The 13,821-nt window shown below is 33.2% G+C and overlaps 2 protein-coding genes across 3 annotated transcripts in view; one reads left to right on the plus strand and one right to left on the minus strand.

Annotated features, from left to right (window-relative positions):
- The first annotated feature begins 925 nt into the window (after nucleotides 1-925).
- Nucleotides 926-5,801, plus strand: zgc:56095 (Ferritin, lower subunit-like). 2 transcript variants are annotated; one of them, XM_048175077.1, is made up of 5 exons: nucleotides 926-1,085; nucleotides 3,051-3,151; nucleotides 3,592-3,738; nucleotides 3,979-4,104; nucleotides 5,444-5,801. In XM_048175077.1, the coding sequence occupies exons 2-5, from the start codon at nucleotides 3,053-3,055 to the stop codon at nucleotides 5,591-5,593; spliced, it is 522 nt and encodes a 173-aa protein (XP_048031034.1). In that variant the 5' UTR covers nucleotides 926-1,085; nucleotides 3,051-3,052; the 3' UTR covers nucleotides 5,594-5,801. The 2 variants fall into 2 exon arrangements, with proteins under 2 accessions (XP_048031034.1, XP_048031035.1); XM_048175078.1 differs by lacking the exon at nucleotides 926-1,085 and adding an exon at nucleotides 2,521-2,850.
- A 4,301-nt stretch (nucleotides 5,802-10,102) lies between these two features.
- The window catches only part of rpgrip1 (RPGR interacting protein 1), a 33,537-nt gene continuing 29,818 nt past the window's right edge, over nucleotides 10,103-13,821 (minus strand). The window contains 4 exon segments of the mRNA XM_048175277.1: nucleotides 10,103-11,118; nucleotides 11,209-11,336; nucleotides 11,467-11,551; nucleotides 12,632-12,821. Coding sequence (XP_048031234.1) covers nucleotides 10,892-11,118; nucleotides 11,209-11,336; nucleotides 11,467-11,551; nucleotides 12,632-12,821 — 630 coding nt within the window. The 3' untranslated portion in view covers nucleotides 10,103-10,891.

The following is a 13,821-nucleotide window of genomic DNA, read 5'->3' on the forward strand; positions in this document are numbered from 1 at the left end:
ATGAAAACATTACAGGATTTTTCTCCATATAGTGGACTTCAATGGAGCCCAAACCGGTTGAAGGTCAAAATTACAGTTTACAGCGATCCCAGAAGAGAAATAATGGTCTTATCTAGAGAAACCATCACTCATTTTCTAAAAAAAGTTTTAAAAATTTTATACATTTTAACCATAAATGCTTATCTTGAACTAGCTCTCTTCTTCTTCTCTTTTTAAATTCCGGCAGTGTAGACACTGCTAGTGTATGACTGCCCTCCACAGGTCAAAGTTAGAACTAAATTGTCATCTACAATATTCTAGTGCAAGTATATAACAATTAGTTCAAACTTTAACCTGTGGAGGGCAGTAATACACTTAGCAGTGTCTACACTGCCGGAATTCAAATAGAGAAGAAGAGAGCTATATATATATATATATATATATATATATATATATATATTTTTTTTTTTTTTTTTTTTTTTTTTAGAAAATGAGCGATGCTTTCTCTAGATAAGACCCTTATTTCTCGTCTGGGATCCGTGTAGAACGTTTTGAAGCTGCACTGAAACTGTAATTTTGACCTTCAGCCGTTCCGAGAAAAATCCTGGAATGTTTTCATCAAAAACCTTAATTTCTTTCCTGACTGAAGAGAGAAAGACATGAACATCTTGGATGACATAGGGGTGAGTTAATTATCAGGAAATTTTAATTTTAAAGTGAACTAATCCTTTAACAACCGAATATCCGCCCCCTAGAGGAAGAACAGTTTAATGCCTCAGTTAGGAAACCGTTATTTTATTACTAATTATTATTTACTCACTTTAAATCTATTGGTTCTGTACAAATAAAGTTATTGTATATATAAACACATTAAATGAACAGTACTCCTTTCAAAGTCATGTCTCTAACGCACAGATTTTACGCCGAACCATGCTGACTAGATGCGTTTGACTCCTCAACTGCAGATGTCGCTGTGGAAAAGCGATAGGGAGACGCACATGCCGAGGAACATAACAACACGGGGATATAAACAAGATTATTATTCAATCCATTAAAGTATTTCATCGGTTTCCAGCAGTAATCTGACGCGTATCGTTGCTGAACAGGTGAGCTGATGAAATACAATCCTGGTAAAAAAGAATCCGTGAACATGTATGCAGAAAGGCGTTAAAACAGTCTCTTTCATCTGCCTGTCTTTGTTTATCCATTGCGTTTGGTAAAATTGTAGGCATTAATTATTAGACAAGTTTAATTTGTGATACAGTGGTTGTCTTTGGCATCAGTATCTAGAGGAATGGAATCAAGGAAATCAATGCAAACATATACGTGCAGCGCAAATAGTTTGTGTAACTTAGTCCCTCCGTGTATTTGTTCTCATTTGTTCTCGTTTGTTGAAGGTCTCATGTAATCCTCTAGGGTTCTTTTAAACTTCTTGATATCTGGAAATAATTGCATATATCTGTATCCTTTTTTACCCACCAGTATTTTTTTTATACTCACCATTACTGTACTAAAAACCTGAAGAGAAACAAAATATAACAAAGTAACTGTCATTAATCTCATGGTTTCAATACAGACCGTTCTTAAGAAAACAGAATAAAATGCAATGTCAAATTCTGTCAATTTAATTTTATATTATATTGTTTTTTTATAAAAAAAAATGTTACAATAATTTGGTTTTATTCATTTATTTGCATATTTGTTCAAAGATTTACTCAGACTGCGTTGGTGCAATAAGAAGGAAGGTTTCATGCTTTTATTTATTTTACAACAAACAAGCAATGATAACTCTAGTTTAAAAATCTAATTAAATTAGGAATGTTTAATGAAATTAATAATAATGGTGCTTTAAATTGGCAGTGCCAAAATACAGCAGTTTTATAAACTTTATGAGTAGTAAGGCATGAGACTTTGCTTAAAGGGTTAGTTCACCCAAAAATGAAAATAATGTCATTTATTACTCACCCTCGTGCCGTTCCACACACGTAAGACTCGTTAATCTTTGGAACACAAATTAAGATATTTTTGTTGAAATCCGATGGCTCCGTGAGGCCTGCATAGCCAGCAATGACATTTCCTCTCTCAAGATCCATTAATGTAGTAAAAACATATTTAAATCAGTTCATGTGAGTACAGTGGTTCAATATTAATATTATAAAGCTACGAAAATATTTTTGGTGCGGCAAAAAAAAAAAAAAAAACGACTTGTATAGTGATTGCCGATTTCAAAAGACTGCTTCATGAAGCTTCGGAGCGTTATGAATCAGCGCGTCAAATCAGCGATTCGGAGCGCCAAAGTCACGTGATTTCAGCATTTTGGCCGTTTGACACGCGATCCGAATCATGATTCAACACAAGATTCATAATGCTCCGAAGCTTTCATGAAGCAGGGTTTTGGAAATGTCATTGCTGGCTATGCAGGCCTCGCTAAGCCATCGGATTTCAACAAAAATATCTTAATTTGTGTTCCGAAGAATAAACGAAGGTCTTATAGGTGTGAATGGCATGAGGGTGAGTAATAAATGACAGAATTTTAATTTTTGGGTAAACTAACCCTTTAATTTAATACAACGTGCATATGTCATTAAAGGCTGAGTTCAGTTTACAGCAACATATCTATGGACACACATACATAAAGTTATAGGGTTTATATAAACACACACACACACAAACTTTTTCTTTTTTGGCATGACTTTTGAGATGGGATATCCCTGTTTTGAAACGAGACCTATTTGTAGTAGTGTCAGGTCTTTAGCACTTCCCCCAGTCTTACGTCACAGCTGATAAATCTTTAAAACCAGTCAAACAGAATTCAGTTCAGTATACGCTCGCTTATTATCAGCACTGAACAGTGAACACAAACTTTACAAGGTAAGAGACAGATAGTTGTGCAATATGCATACATTGACTTGTATATGTTTTCTTTGCATTTTGTTAGAACATGTAATGTTTTATCTTGAATCCACCTCTGCTTCACAGTTTGTCAAGCAGCTTTACTAACCTCTTTTATTTTTCTATTCGAATTGTGTAATATAGTTAAACTTTGTGTGTGTGTGTGTTTTTCTTTTCAGAAATGTCTCTTGTCAAGCAGAATCTTCACCCGAATAATGAGGCAAACATCAACAAACTGATCAACCTCAAACTGACGGCCTCATATGTGTATCTTTCCCTGGTCTGTTCACACATATTCACATCACTTTTATAAACTGTATTGAATTTATTACATTTATGTATTTACATTTAACATTCACATTGTAACTTCCCTGTTCCTTTTAAACTTTTAACTTGGTCTTTTTTTTTTATTATTAATCTTTTATTATATTTAAAAAATTATTTTCCTTTTTTTGAAGCTTTTTTGAAGAATATAGACTAACATAAAATATGTCATTTTCAGCAATTATTTCATGCCAAATGTTCATTTTGCACTTGACAGGCTCTAGAATCATTTTTAGAATACGGAATAGTTCTAAATATCAGAGTGTTTAGAATTGAATATATTGCTTTTTCTTTTTTTTTTTGTTGTAGCACTGATGCTTTCATGTTATATTAATGACTGACCTCTGTATGTCTGTTTAGTCAGTAACACTAATAGTGTTTTTCTCTGTCTCATAGGGAATGTATTTTGACAGGGACGATGTGGCTCTGCCCAACTTCTCAAAGTTTTTTCTGGAGCGTTCACTGAAGGAGAGGGATCAGGCGGAGAACCTGCTGGAGTATCAGAACACAAGAGGAGGACGAATCCTTCTCCAAACCATCTCGGTCAGTGAATCCACCAAAGCGTTTTCAGCCAGCTGACACTACAGTTAAAATTATAATCAAGTATTTTACATGTGCTTTAGTATGTTAGCATATTCAAAAATGTGTGTGTATAATCTGATTGTGTGTTAAATGTATCTGGAATAATCTATATGTCATGATATATCTATGTGAGCATAAGTAATATATATGCGTGTTTACAATACTAATGTCCATTTTCTCTTTCTCCCTGTCACTTATCAGAAGCCCAGTCGTGATGACTGGAGAGGAGGTCTGGATGCTATTACTTTTTCTTTGGATCATCAGAAATCTCTCAATCAATCCCTGCTGGAGGTCCATCAAGCAGCTGGAGAAAACTCTGACCCTCATGTGAGTAGCCAAAGAGTTTTTTTTAGTATTAAAATAAGAATTAATAATCCCTTTATTAGGGCTGCACGATATATCAAAATGATTTAAATATCGCAAATGTATTTATCGCAATAGCTTGACTACATGGTGATATATACATGTTTTTTAATACTCCAAAAGATTACAAAAAGTCCAAGTTTTAGGTCAACGCAGAGAGTAGACTTGGACACATGACTGTTACAAATGTGTGACATGCTTAATGTTATTAAATGCAATAAGCAAAGTACTGACACGCACAGAAAGCCCCCTCTCGGACAGCACGTGACCCTGAATTCAGTTCTCTTCCGCAGCTTATATTGCCAAATACACACAAAATTCACATAAACACAGTCAGTTATGTCTTAAGTAGACTAAACAGTTGCTAAAGAAAGTGCACGTGTAACAATATTTTGGATCTGTGCAGCTCTTAAAGTGACAGCAGCCTAATAAACCTGCTTCCGTCTGTGTGCTTAAAGGATTAGTTCACTTCTGAATTAAAATTTCCTGATAACTTACTCACCCCCATGTCATCCAAGATGTTCATGTCTTTCTTTCTTCAGTCGAAAAGAAATTAAGGTTTTTGATGAAAACATTCCAGGATTATTCTCCTAATAGTGGACTTCAGTGGCCTCCAAATGGTTGAAGGTCAAAATTACAGTTTCAGTGCAGCTTCAAAGGGCTTTAAACGATACCAGATGAGGAATAAGGGTCTTATGTAGCGATGTCCAAGGACTTGGACATCTTGGATGACATGAGGGTGAGTAAATTATCAGGAAAATTGTTTTTGAAAACAATTTGAAAGTGGACTAATCCTTTAATATTAATCAAACAACAATAGACAAAGAGAAAATCACTCACTGCTCTTGACTGAATAACCTTTTGCAACTGTAATAAGAATCAGTATAGGCCTATATTTAATTCACAGTGAAAACTAAGCAGTGTTTTATTTTTACATTTGATTATTTGATTTCTCTGTAATGTAGGCTTACCTGAAACCCGAAAACCCATGGTTTACGCTTACTTTTTATTTAATGCTACAGTAAAATACTGCTGTTTATTTTCAGCAGTTGTTGGGGTGCTTTCTCCAGCGTGAAGCATGTATGTTCGTTATATCATTTTTAGCTTTTAAATATAATATAAATTTATTTTACACACTTAAAGCATTATCACATCGCATATTCGAATGTCGCATATCACATTTTTCTTCAATATCGTCCAGCCCTGTCCCTACCCTTTATCTTTCTCACTTGTTTTGTGTATCCAGTTATAATTGCATATTATTATTTTTTTTTAAATAATGTTCTTTTCCCCATCATTCTAGCTGTGTGATTTCCTAGAGAGCAACTTCTTTACTGACAGTCATGACACTATTAAGACCCTGGGTGACTATGTTGGCAGTCTGAGTCGCCTCATCTCTTCTGACCCACACGGCAAAATGGGAGAGTACCTATTTGACAAGCACACTCTCTGATCCACTCACATCTGATGAGTTTGGCTGCCAACAAACAGTACATGTACAAGTTAATTGGTTTAAGGATTTCTGCACAAATTTTTTATTTCAGTATTTTTGCCTTTCAAGAGGCAATTCTGTAAGAATCACACAGTGTTCAAAGATGGTACTTTGGTGTTCAAGCCTTAACTATCTCATGTCTGTTTACAAAATGTATAGGTGCTAGTGTAAAACTATATCTTATCAAAAACCAGCTTATAGTGCCCTGTATGTCCTTCAGGAGAGGTTTAGTACAGCGCACCACGGATAAGGAGTGATCATGTGTACATGTTTTGGACCTCAAAAACTTTGTCACTGTGAATCGGAATACCTCAAACATGATGCTCAATGTCAATATAGCAATGATAATAAATCAAGCATTCCAAAAAAGATTGTTTTTCAGCATTTTTTTTCCCCCTGTACATTTAATGTAGCCTCTTTTAAAATAGTATAACTGTTAGAAATCGAATTGCATCAAATCAAACTTGTATGATAGTTTTTTAGCATGTAGTTCAGTTGTCAAGTGTGACAATCAGAATTGAGCAAATCATTAACAGATCCCAGAGTAACTTGACACATTGGAACTTGCTGTTCTTCTCATAAACTCATTGTAAAATGCTGACCTTGCCAAAACTGGGGGGGTTTGTAAGGGGATTAATGGATCATTTATTTGTAAATCAAATCCAGGGACAAAATAAGCATTTGAGAAAATGAAAAAAACATGTTTATTTCAGGATGGCCATAAAAAAAATTAACAACTGGATCAGTAAAACCAATAAACGGCTGGGTTGACAGTGCAGGAACTGAAATGTTCTCATGTGATTGCACACTGTTCCTCTAAAGTGTGAATCCAATTAGGCTGGCATTGTTTTAACAATTTTTTTCCAATTGTTTACACTCTAATGTTGGAACTTGAAATACAATCGCCAAAACCTGAAACCAAAATTGTAGGCATAATAGTGTTTTGTGTTGATCACATCAGTGTGTTGTTGGTTTGTAGACCGACATCTTCATATGAAGTGTGTGCCATTTTGGTGCAAAAAAAAACATTTTGGAAAGGGATAAAACAAATGCAGTGTTTGCTTTTGCTAGAGAGTTTTGTGTTAGAGCTTTGGGAAAATGGGACAAAAATTCAGCAAATGTGTGTAACCAATTGTGAAAAACTGTATGAAAACAGGAGGATTTATTAACATAAATCATTAACTTAAAGTCATTAACTTACCATTTTACACACAATATAGTATTACAGTAATATAGTATAGAATTTCCAACAAGATGAACCTGCTCTTGAGTGTGATGTCTGTGATAATGAAAGTGCTGATGTTTGTCATGACTGCAAATAAAATGCTCTTCTTGATTATTTGACACTGCACACATCCTCCATACACACAAGACAAGTGAACATGTCAGCTGTTTAAACTGACACTAAAAGCAGTTATGAATTAGGCAGCTATAATGTGTCAGCCACAGAGATAAGGACTTTGAAACTGCTGACTCATTATGTGTTGTTTGGATATGAAAGGCATTCATTGGTGTTCTTGTGCTTGCATGGTTCTTGAGAACTTCCTCTTTAAGGTCTCAAAACCATTGAACTGCCCTTAATGCCTTACAAACAACTTAGTGTATGACTATTAAATATGTAGGTCTAACTGAAAGAATGAAATTGTAATCTATATAAAATTCAGTTACATCACACTGTTAAATAACCAGTTAAATAAAGCAAGAAGGGTTTGTAATAGAATTGCTTTGTCAAAGTATATAGAATGAGACACAAAACAAAGTGGAAAATACAACTTATTTACTGTAAAAGATTAAAACCTGATAAGGCTGATATATGAAAGAATAGTCCAAAAATCTAGGTACATTATGTAACTTTTTTTTTTATTATGGAGTCAATTCATCATCAATAATTCTTCCAAAATGTGTTTTTCTTACACTGATTCACTGTGGTTAGCCAATTATAAGTGTTTATATTTTAGACCTATCGGGATGGTTTTCGCGGGAAATTGTTTTCATACATCACTTGCCCGTGAGTGTCTCGTCATATCCGTAAATAGAGAAAAGTTGCTCCAGGTTAGTTGTCACCAGGGCCATAACTAGGGCGTTGCTAAGTGAGATATTGCTATTGTCACAACGATGAGAAACTTTGAGCACACAGAGCATGCTAAATCTCGAACCTTTGGAAGTGGGAACATAGTTACAGATCCTATGAAAATTAATAAATGCTTTGCAGAGTTTTATTGTAATTTGTATAAGTTAATCTGAAAGAACTCACAGACCATGAACACATTTCTTGAAGCTACCGCAGTTGAGCCCCAAAGCAGTAGAGGAGATGGATGCTGGCGTCACTCTTGAGGAAATAAAAGCAACCATAATGCAATCACCAAATAATAAAGCACCCGGTCCGAACGGATTCATTGCTGAATTTTACAGGGAATACAGTGAAATTCTGGCTTCCATGTTGCTCCGCATGTTCTGGTACATCAAGGAAAATGCTTGATAATATTACAGTAATATAGTATAGAATTTTAAATGTAAAAGTGATGCAGAGATGATGTTTTTATTACTCAACAGGTGAGTAAGGTGTTTTATTGAACAGATAAATTGCCAAATGTAGCTCTAACAGAGTTCATTGTAAAGCATTATCTATTGTGAAGGACAGAGCCGAAACACAACCACAACAATATTCTTCCGCAAAATGCATGCATTTTTGGTTTTAACCACTTTTTAAAAAGTTACATAGTGTACCTTAAATAGACAAAATCTAAAAAAAAAAAAAAAAACTATACATATATATATATTATTCTAATATTATGAGAAAAATATCGTTAAATTTCGAGAAAAAAGTCGAGATAAAATGTTGAGAATAAACTCATTAAATTATGAGAATAAAGTCATTAAATTACGAGAAAAAAGTTCGTTAAATTATGAGAACAAATTCGTAATTTAACGAATTTGTTCTCGTAATTTAACAACTTTTTTCTCATAATTTAATGACTTTATTCTCAACATTTTATCTCGACTTTTTTCTCGAAATTTAACGAGTTTATTCTCAACATTTTATCTCGACTTTTTTCTCGAAATTTAACGAGTTTTTTCTCGTAATTTAACGAGTTTATTCTCAACATTTTATCTCGACTTTTTTCTCAAAATTTAACGAGTTTTTTATCGTAATTTAACAAGTTTATTCTCAACATTTTATCTCAACTTTTTTCTTGAAATTTAATGAGTTTTTTTCTCGTAATTTAACAAGGTTTTTTCTCAACATTTTATCTCGACTTTTTTCTCGAAATTTAACGAGTTTATTCTCAACATTTTATCTCGACTTTTTTTCTCGAAATTTAACGAGTTTTTTCTCGTAATTTAACGAGTTTATTTTCAACATTTTATCTCGACTTTTTTCTCAAAATTTAACAAGTTTATTCTCAACATTTTATCTAGACTTTTTTCTCGAAATTTAACGAGTTTATTCTCAACATTTTATCTCAACTTTTTTCTCGAAATTTAACGAGTTTTTTTCTCGTAATTTAACGAGTTTATTCTCAACATTTTATCTCGACTTTTTTCTCGAAATTTAACAAGTTTTTTTCTCGTAATTTAACGAGTTTATTCTCAACATTTTATCTCGACTTTTTTCTCGAAATTTAACGAGTTTATTCTCAACATTTTATCTCGACTTTTTTCTCAAAATTTAACGAGTTTATTCTCAACATTTTATCTCGACTTTTTTCTCGATATTTAACGAGTTTTTTCTCGTAATTAACGAGTTTATTCTCAACATTTTATCTCGACTTTTTTCTCAAAATTTAATGAGTTTTTTCTCGTAATTTAACGAGTTTATTCTCAACATTATCTCAACTTTTTTCTCGAAATTTAACGAGTTTATTCTCAACATTTTATCTCGACTTTTTTCTCGAAATTTAACGAGTTTTTTTCTCGTAATTTAACGAGTTTATTCTCAACATTTTATCTCGACTTTTTTCTCGAAATTTAACAAGTTTTTTTTCTCGTAATTTAACGAGTTTATTCTCAACATTTTATCTCGACTTTTTTCTCGAAATTTAACGAGTTTATTCTCAACATTTTTCTCGACTTTTTTCTCAAAATTTAACGAGTTTATTCTCAACATTTTATCTCGACTTTTTTCTCGATATTTAACGAGTTTTTTCTCGTAATTAACGAGTTTATTCTCAACATTTTATCTCGACTTTTTTCTCAAAATTTAATGAGTTTTTTCTCGTAATTTAACGAGTTTATTCTCAACATTATCTCAACTTTTTTCTCGAAATTTAACAAGTTTATTCTCAACATTTTATCTCGACTTTTTTCTCGAAATTTAACGAGTTTTTTTCTCGTAATTAACAAGTTTATTCTCAACATTTTATCTCGACTTTTTTCTCGAAATTTAACGAGTTTTTTCTCGAAATTTAACAAGTTTATTCTCAACATTTTATCTCAACTTTTTTCTCGAAATTTAACGAGTTTTTTCTCGAAATTTAACAACTTTAATCTCGAGATGGTTTTATTTTTTTATTATTGCTTGGCCCTAATCCTCTTCCGTAATATAGAGAGAGAGAGGTTTTTTTTTTATTTATTTTTTTTAGATTTTGTCTAAAGGTTTAATAAACTGTTCCATTTAACGGTGCAAAGTGGCTGCTTTATTATGCCTTAGATGACCAAGATAGATTTGTGGATTTAATACTGGACACAAGGAATGGTACCTCGAATCTGCTACAGCTCTTGCCATATTTCAGGCTATTGTAGAACTTGCAGCTAAATTATTTTCATTCTTCTTAGAAAACATATGGCCAGCAACACTAGGAGCTGCTGACTGATGTCGTGTAAATCAGACAAACACAAGCCTGCTCACCTGAGTTGTTTATCATTCAAGATGATTCATGAGTGAAACAGTTGGAACCCAATTTACCCAACCATTCTTCTGCTTAAAGTACAGTAGAATGGAAAACAAAACATCAGCTAATAAGTCAAAAGGAAGTTATTTCACTTCCTTTTTTTTTCCAAGCCACATCTTCATCTCTAGAGATTTTTATCTTGCCCAACTGCACCATAATATAATATAAAATCATTTTGTGGCTAAAACCACTTCCACATTTAGAATCATTGAAACATGACAATATCAAAGGATTTGATAAGTTGAGACTGAGGTCAGAATGTCACAAGAGCAACATTTTTGCTGTAGGGTAAAAAAAAAAAAAAAATCCAGTGATGTTCCTTATAAGACCATGGCTTGGTTTGAGCATATATTCAGACTGTAGAGTTTCAGTAAAAATCGCTGTCTTCATCAACTTCAAAATCAAGCACATGCAACTCATTGTTTTTCTGTATCACTCCTGCCTCCTCCTCTTCCTCTGTGCTGTTTTTGGTTTCTCTTCTATCCCTCTTCACAATCTGATGATATTCCTGATAGATTCCAGTCAGAGCCTGTGCGGCCTCTACAGATACTTTCAGCTTTCCAACCACATCCTGCTCTTCATCTGCGCTGACAACTGAGAGATGAAAACAGACACTAATACATATATTTCTTACGCATGTATTTCAAGTATATTTGTGTCTCCTTTAAAATGACTGAATATTACCATCAATCTGTTCTTCAATAACATCATTTCCAGTCAGAAGAAGTTCTCGTAAATCCAAGAAGGCATAGCCGACATCTTCACATTCTTCTTGCTCATTCATGGGCTCACTGACTACTGTGAACTTTAACCTAGATGATTGGAAAAGAAACCTAGAGATTAAGATCTTCTTTACAAATCTTTCATTTTATTTCCATGGGAAATTATTATTAGTATATTAGTATATAGTATATATCATTATCTCATGTTCTCTCTGTTTACCTGCCCTGGTTGGGGTCAGTGCCTTCCAGCATGGTGTAGAGGTAATGTCTCAGAGGAGCTGCTTCCAATGAATTCACATGAATAACTATAACAAATAAATACATTGTGTTTTTTTTTTTTTTTTTTTTTTTTTTTTTTAAACGAATCATGCCAAATTAATGTTACATTGACAGCCCTACAAAAAATATACATATTGTAAAATGTATTTACAGATAATATAATATAAATGAAATAAAGGGCCACTTAAGTGTACTTAAAGAGAGTACACTTTCATGACTATGTTTCTTAACACACTTAAATACACTAAAAATGTAATCCTTTCAAGTTTTACTTTAAAATACCCTTTTTAATAATTACGTTATAATAATCTTTTGTCATGCTTTAAAAAAAAAAATTACATTTATTCTGATGTGCTATAAAGCGTTTTTGGTGTTTCCATGGTTTCTACAAAATAAAACCGGAAACCGAGGGTAACGTGGGTATGACGAAATTGACAGGCGACTCCTCACACATCCCGAAGCCTTGGTTATTGCAATTGCAATTTTCTCACGATTTGCAAATAGTTGCAAACATTTGGGATATTGTAAGTACTCAAGTGAACAAAATATATAACACTGGCCTAGTGGTTTTTGGATATTTTACTGCAAAATTCTTACATATTGCACCTTTAACATGCAATTAAGTGTCCACAAATATTCTTACAAACTGAATGTAGTCAGTTTGTAAGAATATTCTTTTAAAGGGTATTATTTCTGTAATAAGTACTCTTTTTAAAAGTGTGAAACTTAATTTTTACAAGGGTGGGTCAATAGCATTTTTCTTTGTAAGTTCCATTTTTATTCCTACTACTCAGTAGGAACTTGAGTTAGAACTTGAAAACTAAACCTGCTAACCGTTTATTCTAATCGAGTGTGCTGCAAGTTTCCAGGGGGAAGTTATTCCATGCTGAAAGGTGGTGCAAATCACAGTCAATCAAAACATATTTGATGTTTAATATACAGCTACTGTATGTTGAATAGAAATTTGGACCAATGAGACGTCAATATGGATGGGGCTACACAGAGTGATGTTAAACGTCGCAGATGGTTAGGACAAAGACTTCTACCATTGAAGAGAATCTGGTCAAGACACATAAATGTGATCAATTTGACTTCAGTGACCTTACCTCGTGTAAAGTTATAATGTATTTCCTCCCCGTCTGTTGGTTTACGCAGAGACATGGGCGTTTCTGTTGTCTCCATTGGAATACCTAGAAGACGATATTCTACATACACCTGGTGCACTGAATGGTCAAGTGCAACACTGGAAGAAGGGTTAAAAGAGAGTGACAGGATTTCCACTCTGAGTCTGTCTCCCTGTGAGACACAAAGACAAATGTTTGATTTAACATCGTTAACAAAGAGCTGACTCTTCCCATTTAAGGCCAGATTGCAAGTACATACCCTATGCAAGTACATGAAAACAAGTGTTTTAGCTATGCCAGCTTGACTTCATGAAATGTTCCAAATGTGCTCTGATGCTCTGGCAAATGCCTAAGCGTTCAAAAGTAATTAAGGTATTTTATATAATGGTCAGTTTACTTCTAAGTGACCGTGTACAATACTCAAAAAGCATCAATGAAGATACGATTGGCTGTCTGAAATATAGCCACTTGTCAAAGAGTATGATGTGAGTTTAACATTTTACAACATTTATTAGCAGTCATATAAGCAAGAATTTTATAATGAATGAAAATATAGTGAATGGGTTTAATTTCAGTTAGTAGCGTCCCTGGTTTCAGGCAGGATTACTATATTGTGATGTCGTTCTTTACTGTGGTTGAAAATTATTTATATAGGCTATTGGTAAAGATTCTGGTTGAAAATTTACTTAAAATAGTGGTAAAGATTTTGGTTGAAAATGGCTTGTATCTTGGGAAAGATTTTGGTTGAAAATGACTTAAATCTTGATAAAGATTTTCGTTGAAAATGACTTGTATCTTGGGAAAGATACAGGTTGAAAATAACTTGTATCTTGGGAAAGATTTTGGTTGAAAATGATAAGTCTTGGTAAAGATTTTGGTTGAAAAATTACTTGGTAACACTACAATAAGGTTCATTAGATAGCATTAGTTAACTACATTAGTTAACATTAACTAATACGGAACTGCACTTCTACAGCATTTATTAATCTTTGTTAATGTTAATTTCAACATTTACTAATACATTATTAAAATCTTGTTAACATTAGTTAATGCACTGTGAACTAACATGAACAAACTATGAAAAACTGTATTTTCATCAACTAACGTTAACGAAGATTAGCAAATACAGTAACAAATGTATTGCTCATGGTTAGTTCATGTTAGTTAATACA

The sequence above is a fragment of the Megalobrama amblycephala genome, linkage group LG22 (assembly GCF_018812025.1).
Source record: "Megalobrama amblycephala isolate DHTTF-2021 linkage group LG22, ASM1881202v1, whole genome shotgun sequence".
NCBI lineage: Eukaryota > Metazoa > Chordata > Actinopteri > Cypriniformes > Xenocyprididae > Megalobrama > Megalobrama amblycephala.

Bases quoted from the DNA above. Each gene is read 5' to 3' on its own strand.
- zgc:56095 (XM_048175077.1), top strand. From the start codon at position 3,053: ATGTCTCTTGTCAAGCAGAATCTTCACCCGAATAATGAGGCAAACATC. The intron at 3,152-3,591 runs GTCTGTTCACAC...TCTGTCTCATAG, and splicing joins CATATGTGTATCTTTCCCTG to GGAATGTATTTTGACAGGGA. The intron at 3,739-3,978 runs GTCAGTGAATCC...GTCACTTATCAG, and splicing joins TCCTTCTCCAAACCATCTCG to AAGCCCAGTCGTGATGACTG.